The sequence below is a fragment of the Erpetoichthys calabaricus genome, chromosome 3, assembly GCF_900747795.2.
Source record: "Erpetoichthys calabaricus chromosome 3, fErpCal1.3, whole genome shotgun sequence".
Taxonomy (NCBI): Eukaryota; Metazoa; Chordata; class Cladistia; order Polypteriformes; family Polypteridae; genus Erpetoichthys; species Erpetoichthys calabaricus.
In genome coordinates, this window is record NC_041396.2 from 168,643,500 (window position 1) to 168,658,944 (window position 15,445).

Consider the following 15,445-nt stretch of genomic DNA (forward strand, 5'->3'; position numbering starts at 1 on the left):
GAATGTTTCTTGAACAAGCATAACTGAACCACATAAAAACTGTCTTCAAATGCAGCAGTTCCCATACGTTTGCAACCTGAGATTTTTCTTCTTTTTTTGCATATAACAAAGACATATGCATTGCATTTGTCATTCCAACAGATTGCACATCACAAACATTAACACTGTTATCGTTTTTTTTCGTGTCTGCCGTTTCTATAGGAGGGTGACAATGAGTTAAATTCCAATGGATGTTTTTCAAATGTTGACAAGCAATAAGCAAAAGGTATCACTGAAAACCACAGAAAACAAAAACAGCAAAAAAAAAAAAAAAAAAAAACTAGGAAAGTTCGAAAGAAACAATTTTTTTTACAATGTTTCTGTTTAGGGATCGTTGTGCAAATGTGCACAACTAAGCTGCGACCACAGATCTAACTGCTCTGTGGATGATTCATTCAAGCATTTCAAGGTCACTTCGCTGTAATGAAAGTATCTGCTGAATGTACTTGGTAGTAACAAGATTTCTATAGACTTGTGTCATATGGGGGAACTGCCGGGACCATAAAAATATTTTGTTGTAATACTCTCTCACCTCGGTCTCTCTCCTCTCTGTGCCCGGCTGCAAAGCACGAAAAAGTTTGAAAAGTCTGAGTGTGTCTCCATTGCCCGGCTGTCAGACGGCTGCGGCCCGGGGGTTGGGGACCCCTGCTTTAACTGATATACAATAAATTTTGATGTCTGCGCCTGCATTACGACTTCCGGGCTAGTCTCGTCTTTTCACACTGTTCGTGGACGAGAAAGGGGGGTGTATGACTGCAGTATTAACTCAACAACAGAGACCCATATTAGCATGCTCAGATGTTGTTCTCATGAGTCTATTAACTGTTAAGGTACCCACATGCTGTACATTCCATCTTAGTAAAAGGCAAGAACATCTCACTTGACAGGTGCACTTGCGGTAGTGAAGTGTCAAGCTCACAAGGGGAAAAACGAATCCAGTGAGTGACGGAAATGCGCAAGCAGACATGTAGGCAAAGAAAGCCGCCTGGGATCCCACTTCACCACTAACCTCTTTATTTCTATAACAGAAGGAGGAACAAGAGTCACCCGAGGATGCAGTTTTCTCTCTACAAACTGTAGCAACGGAAAAGGAGATAAAAATGTGGCAGAAAGAGGGATCAGAAAAAGATCCGAAAGGAATTTGGATCCATCCATTAACTAAACATCCTTTTTCCCAAAAGCTTCCTTTCCAGGTATTGCAAAGGCTGCGCATGGTCTGGCCCACCCTTCCAGAGACGCAATGATGGCACAGGTGCAACAATCCTGTCACGTCTGGGGTTCTTCTAACTTTGCTGATCAGTTCTGTAAGAGGTGTACATTATGCCAAAGATTTAATGTAGGAAAAGGCTTGCAGGTAAGTCCGGCTGTAACACCAAATGCCGGAGGGCCCTTTGAACATCTGCAGATAGATTTTTTTTTAACTAACCCCGTCTCATGGATATAAAATATTGCTTAGTAATCATCTATGTTTTCTCACGCTTGGTGGAGGCTTTCCTATGCTGGCATGCAGATGCCAAGTCAGTGGCCAAAGCGCTAGTTTAAAAAAAAAAAAAAAAAATCATCCCATATTTGGGGTTTGCTTCAGAAATTGCAAGTAAATACTCTGTTACAAGAGTTGTCTCAGTGGCTGTAGATTGATGTCTGCCACTACGGCAAGTACCATCCACAGAGGGATGGTGAAGCATATATATTCCACCTTAAAAATTTAAAATTGGCAAACATTTTTGAACAAATAGGCCTATCTTGGCCTGATGCATTGCCTTTGGCTCTGTCTGGTCTGCGGGGAAGGACTCATCACTAAATAAGACTGTCACTATTGGAGATTGTTACTGGCCACCCTATGCTAATGTGCTTTCCACTATGTAAAATTACTCTCTACATGGTCAACAATGATCGTGCATCTTTTCTTTCAGGTCTGTGTAGTGCCTTACAGATCTGTGTAGTGCCTTACAGATAGAGTGCATGAACAAGTGAGGGAAACGTGGTGATCTACCTCATTACCTGACACAATAAATTGGGACTTGGGCTCTCATTAGAGACACACAGTGAAAACACTGGCACCAGCCCAGGTGGAGAGGACTATTCCAGGTGACTTATGAGTCCCCCGACGGTGAAAGTGCCTCACGCTGTTCACTCCATCTTAGTCCAGGCCAAAACCTCACACCTTACTACTGCAAGGGCAATACACTATCAAAATGTACTATGTACCCTGTCAAATGTCACTATTGAAAGATGTTCAACTCTGAATCTGGCCACCTTACTCTCCACTGAGGGAGAGGGGGAACCACACGACTGCCATGATGAGATAACAAAGGTCCTGGAACCCAGGCCGGACCTCCAGGAAACTCCACTAGAAACAGGAGAAGTACTTTATGTGGACAGCTGTTCCTTGCGATTAGACGATGGAACACTTTCCACCAGATATGCAGTGGTTAAAGGAGACCACTTACTTGAAGCAAATCGAATCTCTTCTAGTTTAAGCGCACAAGCAGCTGAGCTAATAGCTCTCACCCGAGCTTGCCAGTTGTCTGAAAGTAAGGTCATAACCATCTATACAGATTCCAGATATGCCTTTGGAGTCTGCCGTGGTCATGGGGCATTATGGAAATTAAGGGGATTCAAAACCAGTACTGGTGAGCCCATACAACCAGATCAGAATTAGTGGAATCCCTTTCTCGAAGCTATAACAAAACCCATCAAAACTGGCAATAGTTAAATGCCAAGCCCATACTGGGAAACAAGACCCTGTTAGCCAAGGAAACGAACTGGCTGATCACTTTGCTAAACAGGCCACCTATAACAACACACCAGTCACTTTTATTTCAACAGAGGGATGACAAAGACCCTGATAATCAAATTATTTCTTTACAGAGTGCCGGCCACCACTGACTGAGAAAGGATAAAGTGGTCTCGAGAAGGATCACTCTCTGATGGGGTCTGGACCCATAAAGCAAACTAACAAACCTTCCCTCCCAAAGGTTTCTTTTTCAGGAATGGCAAAAATCGCACACGGCCTGGATCACGCAGGAAAAGACACTATGACTCAGGATGTCGAGCGACATTGGGAAACCACAGGGTTCTCTGTTTATGCTGAACAATTCTGCTAACAGTGTGCCCTATGTCAAAGGTACAATATAGGCAAAGGAACTCAGGTAAGTCCCGCCGTTACCCTGAAACCAGTGGGTCCATTTGAGCATCTTCATATGGACTTCATTGAACTAACGCCGTCCAAAGGATATCGATACTGCCTTGTAATTGTGGATGTGTTCTCCTGGTGTGTTGACGCTTTTTCTTCTAAGCATGCCGATGCAAAGGCAGTGGCTAAAGCTTTAATAAAATAAATTATTCCAAGATGGGGAACACCACAGAAACTGCAGACCAATAACGGCACCCATTTTGTGAATTCTGTAATAAATGAGCTGACTACTTGGCTCCAGATAAATGTACATCATTACTGCAAATACCATCCCCAAAGTGGAGGTACTGTAGAAAGGTGCAAGGGCACCCTAAAATCAAAATTGGAAAAAATCTGTGAGCGGACAAACTTAACCTGGCCAGATGCTCTACCCCTGGCCTTGATGGGGTTGAGAGGAAGGACACATCGGCAGTTGGGACTGTCGCCATTTGAAATTTTAACTGGATGCCCCATGCCCGTTGGCACGATTATCGGAAATGTCACTCTGCATACTGTGGACAATGATCTTCTCTCCCGTCTTACAGGCCTCCGAGCCTCCCTGAAGGAAGTCCACGAGCAGGTTAACCTGGCTTGGCGGACCGGTCCCCCACCGACGGAGTTCCAGATCCCCATTGGAACCTGGATACTGTCAGAGACACCCGAAGGAAACACTGGAATCAACCTCGCTGGAGGGACCATTCCAGGTGCTCCTATCTACACCCCAAATACCATGAAGGTTGAAGGACTCTTTTCTTGAATGCACATATCTCACTGTAAAAAATGGACTGACTCATTAAGCTCTTGTTATTTTTTGGACTTTCTATGTTGGGACTCTGTCAAGGGATTATTCCCTTTTTCTTAGAGGATAATCTGCGATATAAGTGGTTGAAGGTTACTATTACACAATTAAGAACAGATTCTTGTTATGCATGTGCCATTGCTAAACCCTATATCCTAGTTTTATCCCTTCCCAATAATCTTTTTTAATTGTGATATTTTTAAGGATGCACATAACTTCCTGGTTGCCCTTTCAAGTGTATCTTAATGTCAGGAAGTACACGCTAGAAATGCTCCTAACTGAAAAGTGAGGATTGTGTGTGTTGTGTTCCGCAACAGCTGCTGTACCTTTATTCCTAACAACACTGCCCCGAACAGTTCTACTACCAGTGCTTTAGCTGGCTTCACCTCCCTATCTATCGAATTAGCAGAAAACTCCAGGAACACCTGACTCTTTTTTTGAACTCTTCCAAAGATTGGTTCAGTTCTTGGGCTGGTTGGATTAAAACTATTTTCATAACTGTCTTTATTTCTCTGCCAGTTTTCATGCTCTTGTGATGCTGTCTTATCCCTTGCATCCGAGCCTTCTACAAGGGTTTATTAATGCCTCCATTACTAAGATTTATCTCCTCAGCGCTGACCCCTGACTCCCAGTACACCACCTTTTCTTCGATCCCCCCGATCCCTTTCCTGAACTCTTTCCAAACTATGATGATGCAGAAGTCCGATTATTTAATGTGCACATTTTATGTGCAAAGAAGAAAAAATATTATTAACTGTAATAATTATAAGTATTTAACTCACAAATACCAAGGACTGTACAGTAATCCCTCGCTATATCGCGCTTCGCCTTTCGCGGCTTCACTCTATCGCGGATTTATATGTAAGCATATTTAAATATATATCGCGGATTTTTTGCTGGTTCGCGGATTTCTGCGGACAATGGGTCTTTTAATTTCTGGTACATGCTTCCTCAGTTGGTTTGCCCAGTTGATTTCATACAAGGGACGCTATTGGCAGATGGCTGAGAAGCTACCCAACTTACTTTTTTCTCTCTCTCTCTTGCGCCGACTTTCTCTGATCCTGACGTAGGGGGATTGAGCAGGGGGGCTGTTCGCACACCTAGACGATACGGACGCTGGTCTAAAAATGCTGAAAGATTATCTTCACGTTGCTACCTTCTGTGCAGCTGCTTTGTGAAGCGACATGGTGCACGGTGCTTCGCATACTTAAAAGCTCGAAGGGCACGTACTGATTTTTGTTTGTTTTTTCTCTGTCTCTCTCTCTGCTCCTGACGGAGGGGGTGTGAGCTGCCGCCTTCAACAGCTTTGTATAGGCGGTGCTTCACATACTTAAAAGCCAAACAGCCCTATTGATTTGTTTGCTTTCCTCTCTCTTTCTGACAGTCTGTGCTCCTGACACGCACTCCTTTGAAGAGGAAGATATGTTTGCATTCTTTTAATTGTGAGACAGAACTGTCATCTCTGTCTTGTCATGAAGCAGTTTAAACTTTTGAAAAAGAGACAAATGTTTGTTTGCAGTGTTTGAATAACGTTCCTGTCTCTCTACAACCTCCTGTGTTTCTTCTGCGCAAATCTGTGACCCAAGCATGACAATACTAAAATAACCATATAAACATATGGTTTGTACTTCATGGATTTTCTTATTTCGCGGGTGGCTCTGGAACGCAACCCCCCGCGATGGAGGAGGGGATTACTGTATTTTGTATTACTCATGCTGCAGAGAGCTATATGATTTATTATTTCTATATGATTTGTTTTTCATATACTGTATGTAGAAAAAGAATTAAGCTTGTGCAGTTTAAGGGACTAATTTGCATTCTTTCATGAGAAAATGCTGATCTCTTGATACTAACAGAGCACCTGTGATATTATAATTCAATGTGATCGTTTTCTGAATTCTTGCTTAAAACTATAAGTAAACATGTCCCTTATGGATTAATAAATAAGGATTATTAATCTAACCAAACAAAATAATCTAATGAAGATATTAAAGCTATAAGAATGTAATCTCTTTATAACTAATGTAACGAACTATAAGAAACTGCTTAAATTGGTCTTGTGTGGGTATACTGAGAAGGGCGTATTCCTTAAAAATGCGAGCGCCTGATAACTCTTTATTTTGGTATACTCCTGTATGTAATAAATCAGGATGTAACCGTAACTTACAGCAATCTAGGTCTGACCTCAAAATGAACTGCTATTTTTTTTTCTCTCTTTGGCTAATGAACAAGCTAGGTAATAAAAGAGAGTAATTGTTTTCTTTTTTGAGCAGTCCGTCTGATCCCAAATCAGTTGCACTGAGCTTTGGGGGGCAGTCTCTTAGTCTCTTTAACTCACCAAGAATAAAGAGTAAAGAAATTGCTTTCTATTTTAAATTGGTTTTAGTCTACCACTGTTTTTTCCCCGACTTCAGCGTCCACAATAGCAATGTAAACTGGCTCATCCATCCAAAATGTATTCAATCTCAGAATAAAAATTAAGTAAGTATTACCTCTGGCATATCAAGACGTGGCTGGTTTATGGCAAGTTCATATATGGCACGTGCTCTATCAGTGTCTCCCAAGATAGTCTCCAGCTCAGCAAACTTAATCCATGTTGTACAGTTTTCAGGAGCAAATTCTAGGTATTTCTCATAAAGCTTTCTGCAGCGTTCAAATTCTCTCAGCTGCAGTTCTAATTCAATGTATCCTTTGAAGAGTTTGTTTTTTGGACATTTGCCTATTGATGTACCCTGAGAAAAGGAAGATTACATGTTTAAATGAAAGCAAGATAAAATACAAGTTATGTTTGTATACTTAAATTGAATACTACTGTGTTGTCTTTTTGTTATGTTACTGTAAGGTATTCACAGTGAAGTTGATAAAAATATTATTTCAAAAGGATCTCTTACCTTTCTGTGACGTTTGTTAATTGTTTTTAAATCTGGTATTTGGTACTGATATAGTTTTCATTTATGTAAAAAAGAATAATGTTAATTTGGAAATAATGCATATGTAAGAAAAGCTTGACTTACCAGTGCTTTTCTGGCAAATGGAAGATTTTTCTGTCTGATCTCAAACTGTGCATATAGTAGCCACAGCTTAGCAAAGGTAAACTATAAAACAAAAAAATATATAAGACACCATTTTTACACATTAAAATGCCAAAATTATCCAGAAAAGATATATACAGTAATCCCTCCTACATCGCGGGGGTTGCGTTCCAGAGCCACCCGCGAAATAAGAAAATCCGCGAAGTAGAAACCATATGTTTATATGGTTATTTTTATATTGTCATGCTTGGGTCACAGATTTGCGCAGAAACACAGGAGGTTGTAGAGACAGGAACGTTATTCAAACACTGCAAACAAACATTTGTCTCTTTTTCAAAAGTTTAAACTGTGCTCTATGACAAGACAGAGATGACAGTTCTGTCTCACAATTAAAAGAATGCAAACATATCTTCCTCTTCAAAGGAAACAGAGAGGAAAGCAAACAAATCAATAGGGCTGTTTGGCTTTTAAGTATGCGAAGCACCGCCGGTACAAAGCTGTTGAAGGCGGCAGCTCACACCCCCTCCGTCAGGAGCAGGGAGAGAGAGAGAGAGAGAGAGAGAGAGAGAGAGAGAGAGAGAGAGAGAGAGAGAGACAGAGAAAAACAAAGTCAAAAATCAATATGTGCCCTTTGAGCTTTTAAGTATGCGAAGCACCGTGCAGCATGTCGCTTCACAAAGCAGCTGCACACAGAAGGTAGCAACGTGAAGATAATCTTTCAGCATTTTTAGACGAGCGTCCGTATCGTCTAGGTGTGCGAACAGCCCCCCTGCTCACACCCCCTACGTCAGGATCAGAGAAAGTCAGCGCAAGAGAGAGAGAGAGAGAAAGTAAGTTGGGTAGCTTCTCAGCCATCTGCCAATAGCGTCCCTTGTATGAAATCAACTGGGCAAACCAACTGAGGAAGCATGTATCAGAAATTAAAAGACCCATTGTCCTCAGAAATCCGCGAACCAGCAAAAAATCCGCGATATATATTTAAATATGCTTACATATAAAATCCGCGATAGAGTGAAGCCGCGAAAGGCGAAGCGCGATATAGCGAGGGATCACTGTAGTATCAATTGATCATTTAACTGACTAGAATTAGCCCTTAGCAAAGTAGACTATAGATTTTATCATTATTGATTAGCAATATATTATTTTGACACTTATATTTTAGTTTAAACATTTCAAAGCCTGCTGAGATATGTGTTTCAAATAACAGCATTTAATTAATCCATATAAATACTACCAAAGGTCTGAAAGAAGGTTGTTCAGTGACATTCATCATAGGAGGTTTGGCCCCCCTCTGGAGCCAGGCCTGGAGGTGGGGCTCGATGGCGAGCGCCTGGTGGCCGGGCCTGCATCCATGGGGCTCGGCCGAGTACAGCCCGAAGAGGCAACGTGGGTCCCCCTTCCCATGGGCTCACCACCTATGAAAGGGGCCAAGGAGGTCGGGTGCAGTGTGAATTGGGTGGTGGCCGAAGGCGGGGACCTTGACGGTCCGATCCTCGGCTACAGAAGCTAGCTCTTGGGACGCGGAATGTCACCTCTCTGAAGGGGAAGGAGCCTGAGCTTGTGCGCAAGGTTGAGAGGTTCCGGCTAGATATAGTCGGACTCACCTCGACGCACAGCTTGGACTCTGGAACCAATCTCCTTGAGAGGGGCTGGACTCTCTACCACTCTGGAGTTGTCCCTGGTGAGAGGCGCCGAACGGGTGTGGGTATACTTATTGCCCCCCGACTTGGAGCCTGTTCATTGGGGTTTACCCCGGTAGACGAGAGGGTAGCCTCCCTCCGCCTTCGGGTGGGGGGACGGGTCCTAACTGTTGTTTGTGTGTATGCACCGAACAGCAGTTCGGAGTACCCACCCTTTTTGGAGTCCCTGGAGGGGGTGCTAGAGGGCATACCTTCTGGGGACTCCCTCGTTCTGCTGGGACACTTCAATGCTCACGTGGGCAATGACCGTGAGACCTGGAAGGGCGTGATTGGGAGGAATGGCCCCCCCGATCTGAACCCGAGCAGTGTTTTGTTACTGGACTTCTGTGCTCGTTACGGATTGTCCATAAAGAACACCATGTTCAAGCATAGGGGTGTTCATATGTGCACTTGGCACCAGGACACCCTAGGCCTCAGTTCAATGATCGACTTTGTGGTCGTGTCATCGGACTTGCGGCCACGTCTTGGACACTCGGGTGAAGAGAGGGGCAGAGCTGTCAACTGATCACCACCTGGTGGTGAGTTGGCTTCGATGGTGGGGGAGGATGCCGGTCAGGCCTGGTAGGCCCAAACGTGTTGTGAGGGTCTGCTGGGAACGTCTGGCAGAGCCCCCTGTCAGAAGTAGCTTCAACTCCCACCTCCGGCAGAACTTCGACCACATCCCGAGGGAGGTGGGGGGACATTGAGTCCGAATGGGCCATGTTCCGTGCCTCTATTGTTGAGGCAGCTGACCGGAGCTGTGGCCGTAAGGTGGTCGGTGCCTGTCGTGGCGGCAATCCCTGAACCCGCTGGTGGACACCGGCGGTGAGGGATGCCGTCAAGCGGAAGAAGGAGTCCTACAGGACCCTTTTGTCCTGTGGGACTCTGGAGGCAGCTGATAGGTACCGGCAGGCCAAGCGGAATGCAGCTTTGGTGGTTGCCGAGGCAAAAACTCGGGCGTGGGAGGAGTTTGGGGAGGCCATGGAGAATGACTTTCGGACGGCTTTGAGGAGATTCTGGTCCACCGTCCGGCGTCTCAGGAGGGGGAAGCAGTGCAGTGTCAACACTGTATATGGTGGTGATGGTGCGCTGCTGACCTCGACTCGGGACGTTGTGGGTCGGTGGGGGGAGTACTTCAAAGACCTCCTCAATCCTATTAACATGCCTTCCAATGAGGAAGCAGAGCCTGGGGACTCGGGTGGGCTCCCCCATCTCTGGGACTGAGGTCACAGAGGTGGTCAAAAAACTCCTTGGTGGCAGGGCCCCGGGGGTGGATGAGATACGCCCGGAGTTCCTCAAGGCTCTGGATGTTGTAGGACTGTCTTGGTTGACACGCCTCTGCAACATCGCATGGACATCAGGGACAGTGCCTCTGGATTGGCAGACCGGGGTGGTGGTCCCCCTCTTTAAGAAAGGGGATCGGAGGGTGTGTTCCAACTACAGAGGGATCACACTCCTCAGCCTCCCTGGAAAAGTCTATTCGGGGGTCCTGGAGAGGAGGGTCCGTCGGATAGTCGAGCCTCGGATTCAGGAGGAAGTGTGGTTTTCGTCCTGGTCGCGGAACAGTGGACCAGCTCTATACCCTTAGCAGGGTCCTGGAGGGTGCATGGGAGTTTGCCCAACCAGTCTACATGCGTTTTGTGGACTTGGAAAAGGCATTCGACCGTGTCCCTCGGGGAATCCTGTGGGGGGTACTCCGAGAGTATGGGGTACCAGCCCCCTTGATAAGGGCTGTTCAGTCCCTGTACGATCGTTGCCAGAGCCTGGTCCGCATTGCCGGCAGTAAGTCGAACCCGTTTCCAGTGAGAGTTGGACTCCACCAGGGCTGCCCTTTGTCACCAATTCTGTTCATAACTTTTATGGACAGAATTTCTAGGTGCAGCCAGGGCGTTGAGGGGGTCCGGTTTGGTGGGCTCAGGATTGGGTCACTGCTTTTGCAGATGATGTTGTCCTGTTTGCGTCATCAGGCCGTGATCTTCAGCTCTCTCTGGATCGGTTCGCAGCCGAGTGTGAAGCGGCTGGGATGAGAATCAGCACCTCCAAATCCGAGACCATGGTCCTCAGCCGGAAAAGGGTGGAGTGCCCTCTCAGGGTTGGTAGCGAGATCCTGCCCCAAGTGGAGGAGTTCAAATATCTCGGGGTCTTGTTCACGAGTGAGGGAAGAATGGAGCGTGAGATCGACAGGCGGATCGGTGCGGCATCCGCAGTAATGCGGGCGCTGCATCGGTCTGTCGTGGTGAAAAAGGAGCTGAGCCGCAAGGCGAAGCTCTCAATTTACCAGTCGATCTATGTTCCTACCCTCACCTATGGTCATGAGCTATGGGTAGTGACCGAAAGAACGAGATCGCGAATACAAGCGGCTGAAATGAGTTTCCTCCGCAGGGTGTCTGGGCTTTCCCTTAAAGATAGGGTGAGAAGCTCAGTCATCCGGGAGGGGCTCAGAGTAGAGCCGCTGCTCCTCCGCATCGAGAGGAGTCAGATGAGGTGGCTCGGGCATCTGATCAGGATGCCTCCTGGACGCCTCCCTGGTGAGGTGTTCCGGGCACGTCTAACCGGGAGGAGGCCCCGGGGAAGACCCAGGACACGTTGGAGGGACTATGTCTCTCGACTGGCCTGGGAACGCCTTGGGATTCTCCCGGAAGAGCTAGACGAAGTGGCCGGGGAGAGGGAAGTCTGGGCATCTCTGCTCAAGCTGCTGCCCCCGCGACCCGACCTCGGATAAGCGGGAGACAATGGATGGATGGATGGATGGACATATAAAGAGCACTTACAATAACATAGAAATCAATATAAACAACATTAACATCATTATCATATGAGAATATGAAGTAATATATAAGAAGCACATTGCATATAAATATAAATTATTAAACAGTAAAATCTTCTTCTATAATATGCTACCGTGGCTATTTTAAATCACCTGTAGCTCGCAAACTGTTTCACCTATTGACTTGAAATTTGGTACACATATACTACGTCACATCTACTATTCGCTTTCGGGGTGATGATTTTATTACTCTTTTTATCTTTATTTTATTTTATTGTAGAATCAACTCACAGCTGCGCGCACCAGTGCGGCCGTGGTGGATGCGTACGGGTGCCATTTTCATTCCCTACCACCTTCGCTAATCATTCTTGAGGCAGATTGAAGACTTAAGTGCCAGCTTAACTGAAAAATTAAAGAAAACATACTAAGTTATCGCAACACAAAAACTAACTTAATCAGTTTTAACGAGAAAAGATGCCGACGAAAGAAGAGAAGCAGCGGGACGCTAGGGTGAAGAGCTGCTCATTAAGCAGCAAACGCATCAACCTCTGAGCAAACGAATGATAAACGTACAGAGAAAGAGGATAAATAACATGAATGCTCATGTCAAGTGTATTCACTCCATGTTATCATGCAGTGCGCTGTTACTGGTATTTTGATAAAAGAATTTGAACAACATATAAGAAGCGTATAAATTATTAAACAGTAAAACATTAACATTTAAGAAGTAAAGATACATTGAGTACTACTGCAGTGCTTTCGGGTATAGTACATTTTTTGTTTGCCCATTACATGCATAAATGTATACATTTTTTGGTGTACCTACCCGAGAACACGCGACATGACCTGGCAGTTAAAAGTTTCTCGCTCCAGCAATTTTAACTCTGTTACAAAGTCATCCAAAGTCTCGTTTATACCTCGTGTCTTCTCATTAAACTTGTATCTCGCGAATATGGTATTGCAAAGGCAGCGGGAGTGTTTCTATAAACTCAATTTAAACTTACGGTTTACACCGTGCTTTGAAGATGCATAGTATGCAACACGTGTTTCGCCGTAATTGTGGGCTCATCAGGCGTACACACTCACTGCACTCCCTTATGGGAATCGAACCTCGGACGTCAGCGCTAGAGGCGAAGCCCTTAACGTTGTGCCACGGCGTGTGGTTCGTTCATTTGACAGCATGTAGATCGGGGTAATTACATTGCAGGCATTCGTAGTCTGATTCACAATCTGATTGTATGGGTGGTTACCTACCAGGTAACGCTTGTGGTTGGTCAGCAAGTCGGCTAACTTCTGGCACGGTGCCCTCTTTCAGTTGCGAGAAGCAGATCATAGAATGGTTGAAATAGTTTAATATATATAGCAAAATCCCCGCGCTTCGCAGGGGCGAATATGGTATTGCAAACGGCAGTGGGAGCGATTCTATAAACTTAATTTAAAGTTACGGTTTATACCGTGCTTTGTTTCATATTCTTTTCCTACCTTATCAATTGTGTAATGTGTTTTTTGAACAGGTTTGATTCATCGAAGTGATCACTCCTGCTGCGTTCAGTCACTTCACATGAGCCGCTCTCTTGTGTGATGTTGCGATGTCCACGGGTTTATTTAATGTTAGCTAAGACCCGGCAGTTAAAAGTTTCTCGCTACAGCAATTTTAACTCTGTTACAAAGTGATCCAAACTCTCGTTTATACCTCGTGTCTTCTCATTAAACTTGTATCTCGCAAATATGGCATTGCAAACGGCAGCGGGAGCGTTTCTATAAAGTTAATTTAAGGTTACGGTTTACACCGTGCTTTTTTATACCTCGTGTCTTCTCATTAAACTTGTATCTCGTGAATATGATATTGCAAACGGCAGCGGGAGCATTTCTATAAAGTTAATTTAAACTTACGGTTTACACCATGCTTTTTTATACCTCGTGTCTTATGAAGATGCTTGTATGTGTCACTCACTCGCTTCTTATTGTTTCGCTGCCTTGTCAATTGTGTAATGAATGTTTTCTTCAGCGCTCTTTGGGGCTCCTCCTTCTTTTCTACGTACTGAGTTCACAGTCAGTTCACGTGATTACGTGCGAGGCGTGATGACGCGACACGCAACTCCGTCTCCTACGGCCATCTTGCTGCCTTCCATTACAGTATATGGACAAAAAAAGAGGTTCCAGTTATGACCATTACGCGTAGAATTTCGAAATGAAACCTGCCTAACTTTTGTAAGTAAGCTGTAAGGAATGAGCCTGCCAAATTTCAGCCTTCTACCTACACGGGAGGTTGGAGAATTAGTGATGAGTGAGTGAGTGAGTCAGTCAGTGAGGGCTTTGCTTTTTATTAGTATAGATGATGTGAAGTGTATAATGTGTGAATATTTTAGTTCAAATATCAGATAAACACGTGCGCTTTTATTCAAGAATGTAATAAAAGAAACATAAATCATTCAATTTACATGTTGCTGTCAATGAGTTAAAAACCCAAGCTGAAATGTCAATCGACAGAAAATTGACATGTCTTCTTGGGTTGTACAGAGATAAGAACTGCTGCCTTATAACCAAAAGATCGCGGGTTTGAGTCCGGGTGTTCCTTGTTTTGAGTAGTGAGCTGCTATTATTATTACTATGATATAGTAAGAACATACATTTGATTTCAGTCTGTAACACCCAATGTAAATTTTTCTACCTGTAAAAGATATCACTGAAGGGATATAAGCAGACACACAAACGTCGGTGAATCATATTATTTTTGGTATTTTGTTGTCACTTGAATTTTTTGCTATTCAGTTTTATTCTTGAATAAAAGCACACTTGTTTCATTATACCTTTGTGGAAGTTTTTATTTTATATTCCTGTAACCACTTGAGTGAGATCAAATCGGTCTCTGCCTCTCTCATGCATGCACACACATTCATGCATGAAAACGTCATTATTTGAAAACGCTATGCCATTTGAACAGGAGTTGTCATTTGAACATGTTTTGTTTCGATCTTGCCCATACTCCGTGTTATGGTGCATGGTACTGAGAATGCAGACAGGCTTCTTCTTTTTGGGTGCATACACCAACATCAGGACTCTGTCAGATCTAAATACTAGCATGGAGAATTGCTCACATACGAAAGTGACTTTAGCTGCAGGTGGAATTTCCCATCCCATTTTATTTATGGTGTCAAGCAGAGATGTGTTGCGGTGCAGCAGTCTATTTGCAAGCAAAAGCGATGTGAAGTTGTCTGTTGTTATGGTTCTGCCTTTGTCCAGAAATGGCTCCATAAGCTTTATGACCACAGTTTTGGAAAGTCTTTCTCTTGTGGGATCTTTTTTTAAATAAGGAATGGCATTGCACATTGCACAGGCTTCTTCCGATGGTGTCCGATGTCACTCCTTTCAACGAGCGTATTATGGGACTCAGATTACGGCACTCCTCGAGTGCCTTGTCTGTTGTCTCGGCGAGGGAGACATTTTATTCGTAGCTTTGCTCGGTGGTTGATGGGTGCCCATGAGGTGACGTTCTTCTGGTCATAGGCGACTTCAGTGCAGCCACTGGCACTGACAGGGCTGGCTATGAGTATTGTCTCTGTACCCATGGGTCTGGTGACCGTGGTGAAAGTGGCTCCATGTTCCTTGACGTTGCAAAAGGTCAGGGGCTGCAAATCGCTGGATCCTGGTTCCAGCGCCCTGAACTGCATCGTTGGACTTGGTACTCCAATACTGGTGGTGTGGTGAAGGAGATTGATCACATCCTCGTGAGCAGACGCTGGAGGCTCTTGCAAAACTGCAGGGTCTACAGAAGAGCCCAGTTTGTGAATTCAGACCACAGACTTGTTGTTGCTACTCTTAGGATCCAGCTTAGGTCCAGTAGGTTACCACCTACTAGGAAAATGAGCCTGGACTTGGCCAGACTCCAAGACCAAGTGGTTTCTAATGAGTTTGCACACAGTTTGTGTGAGGAACTTTCAGATTTGGGTATGA

General features: G+C 44.7%; 1 protein-coding gene across 1 annotated transcript in view; it reads right to left on the reverse strand.

Annotated features, from left to right (window-relative positions):
* crnkl1 (crooked neck pre-mRNA splicing factor 1) overlaps positions 1 to 15,445 on the reverse strand; it is a 71,811-nt gene that overhangs the window by 21,196 nt on the left and 35,170 nt on the right. Inside the window, exons 10-11 of the mRNA XM_028797517.2 lie at positions 7,028 to 7,108; positions 6,506 to 6,745 (exon numbers count right to left, since the gene is read on the reverse strand). Of these exons, the coding sequence (XP_028653350.2) occupies positions 6,506 to 6,745; positions 7,028 to 7,108 (321 nt within the window). The remainder of the gene's footprint in view (positions 1 to 6,505; positions 6,746 to 7,027; positions 7,109 to 15,445) is intronic.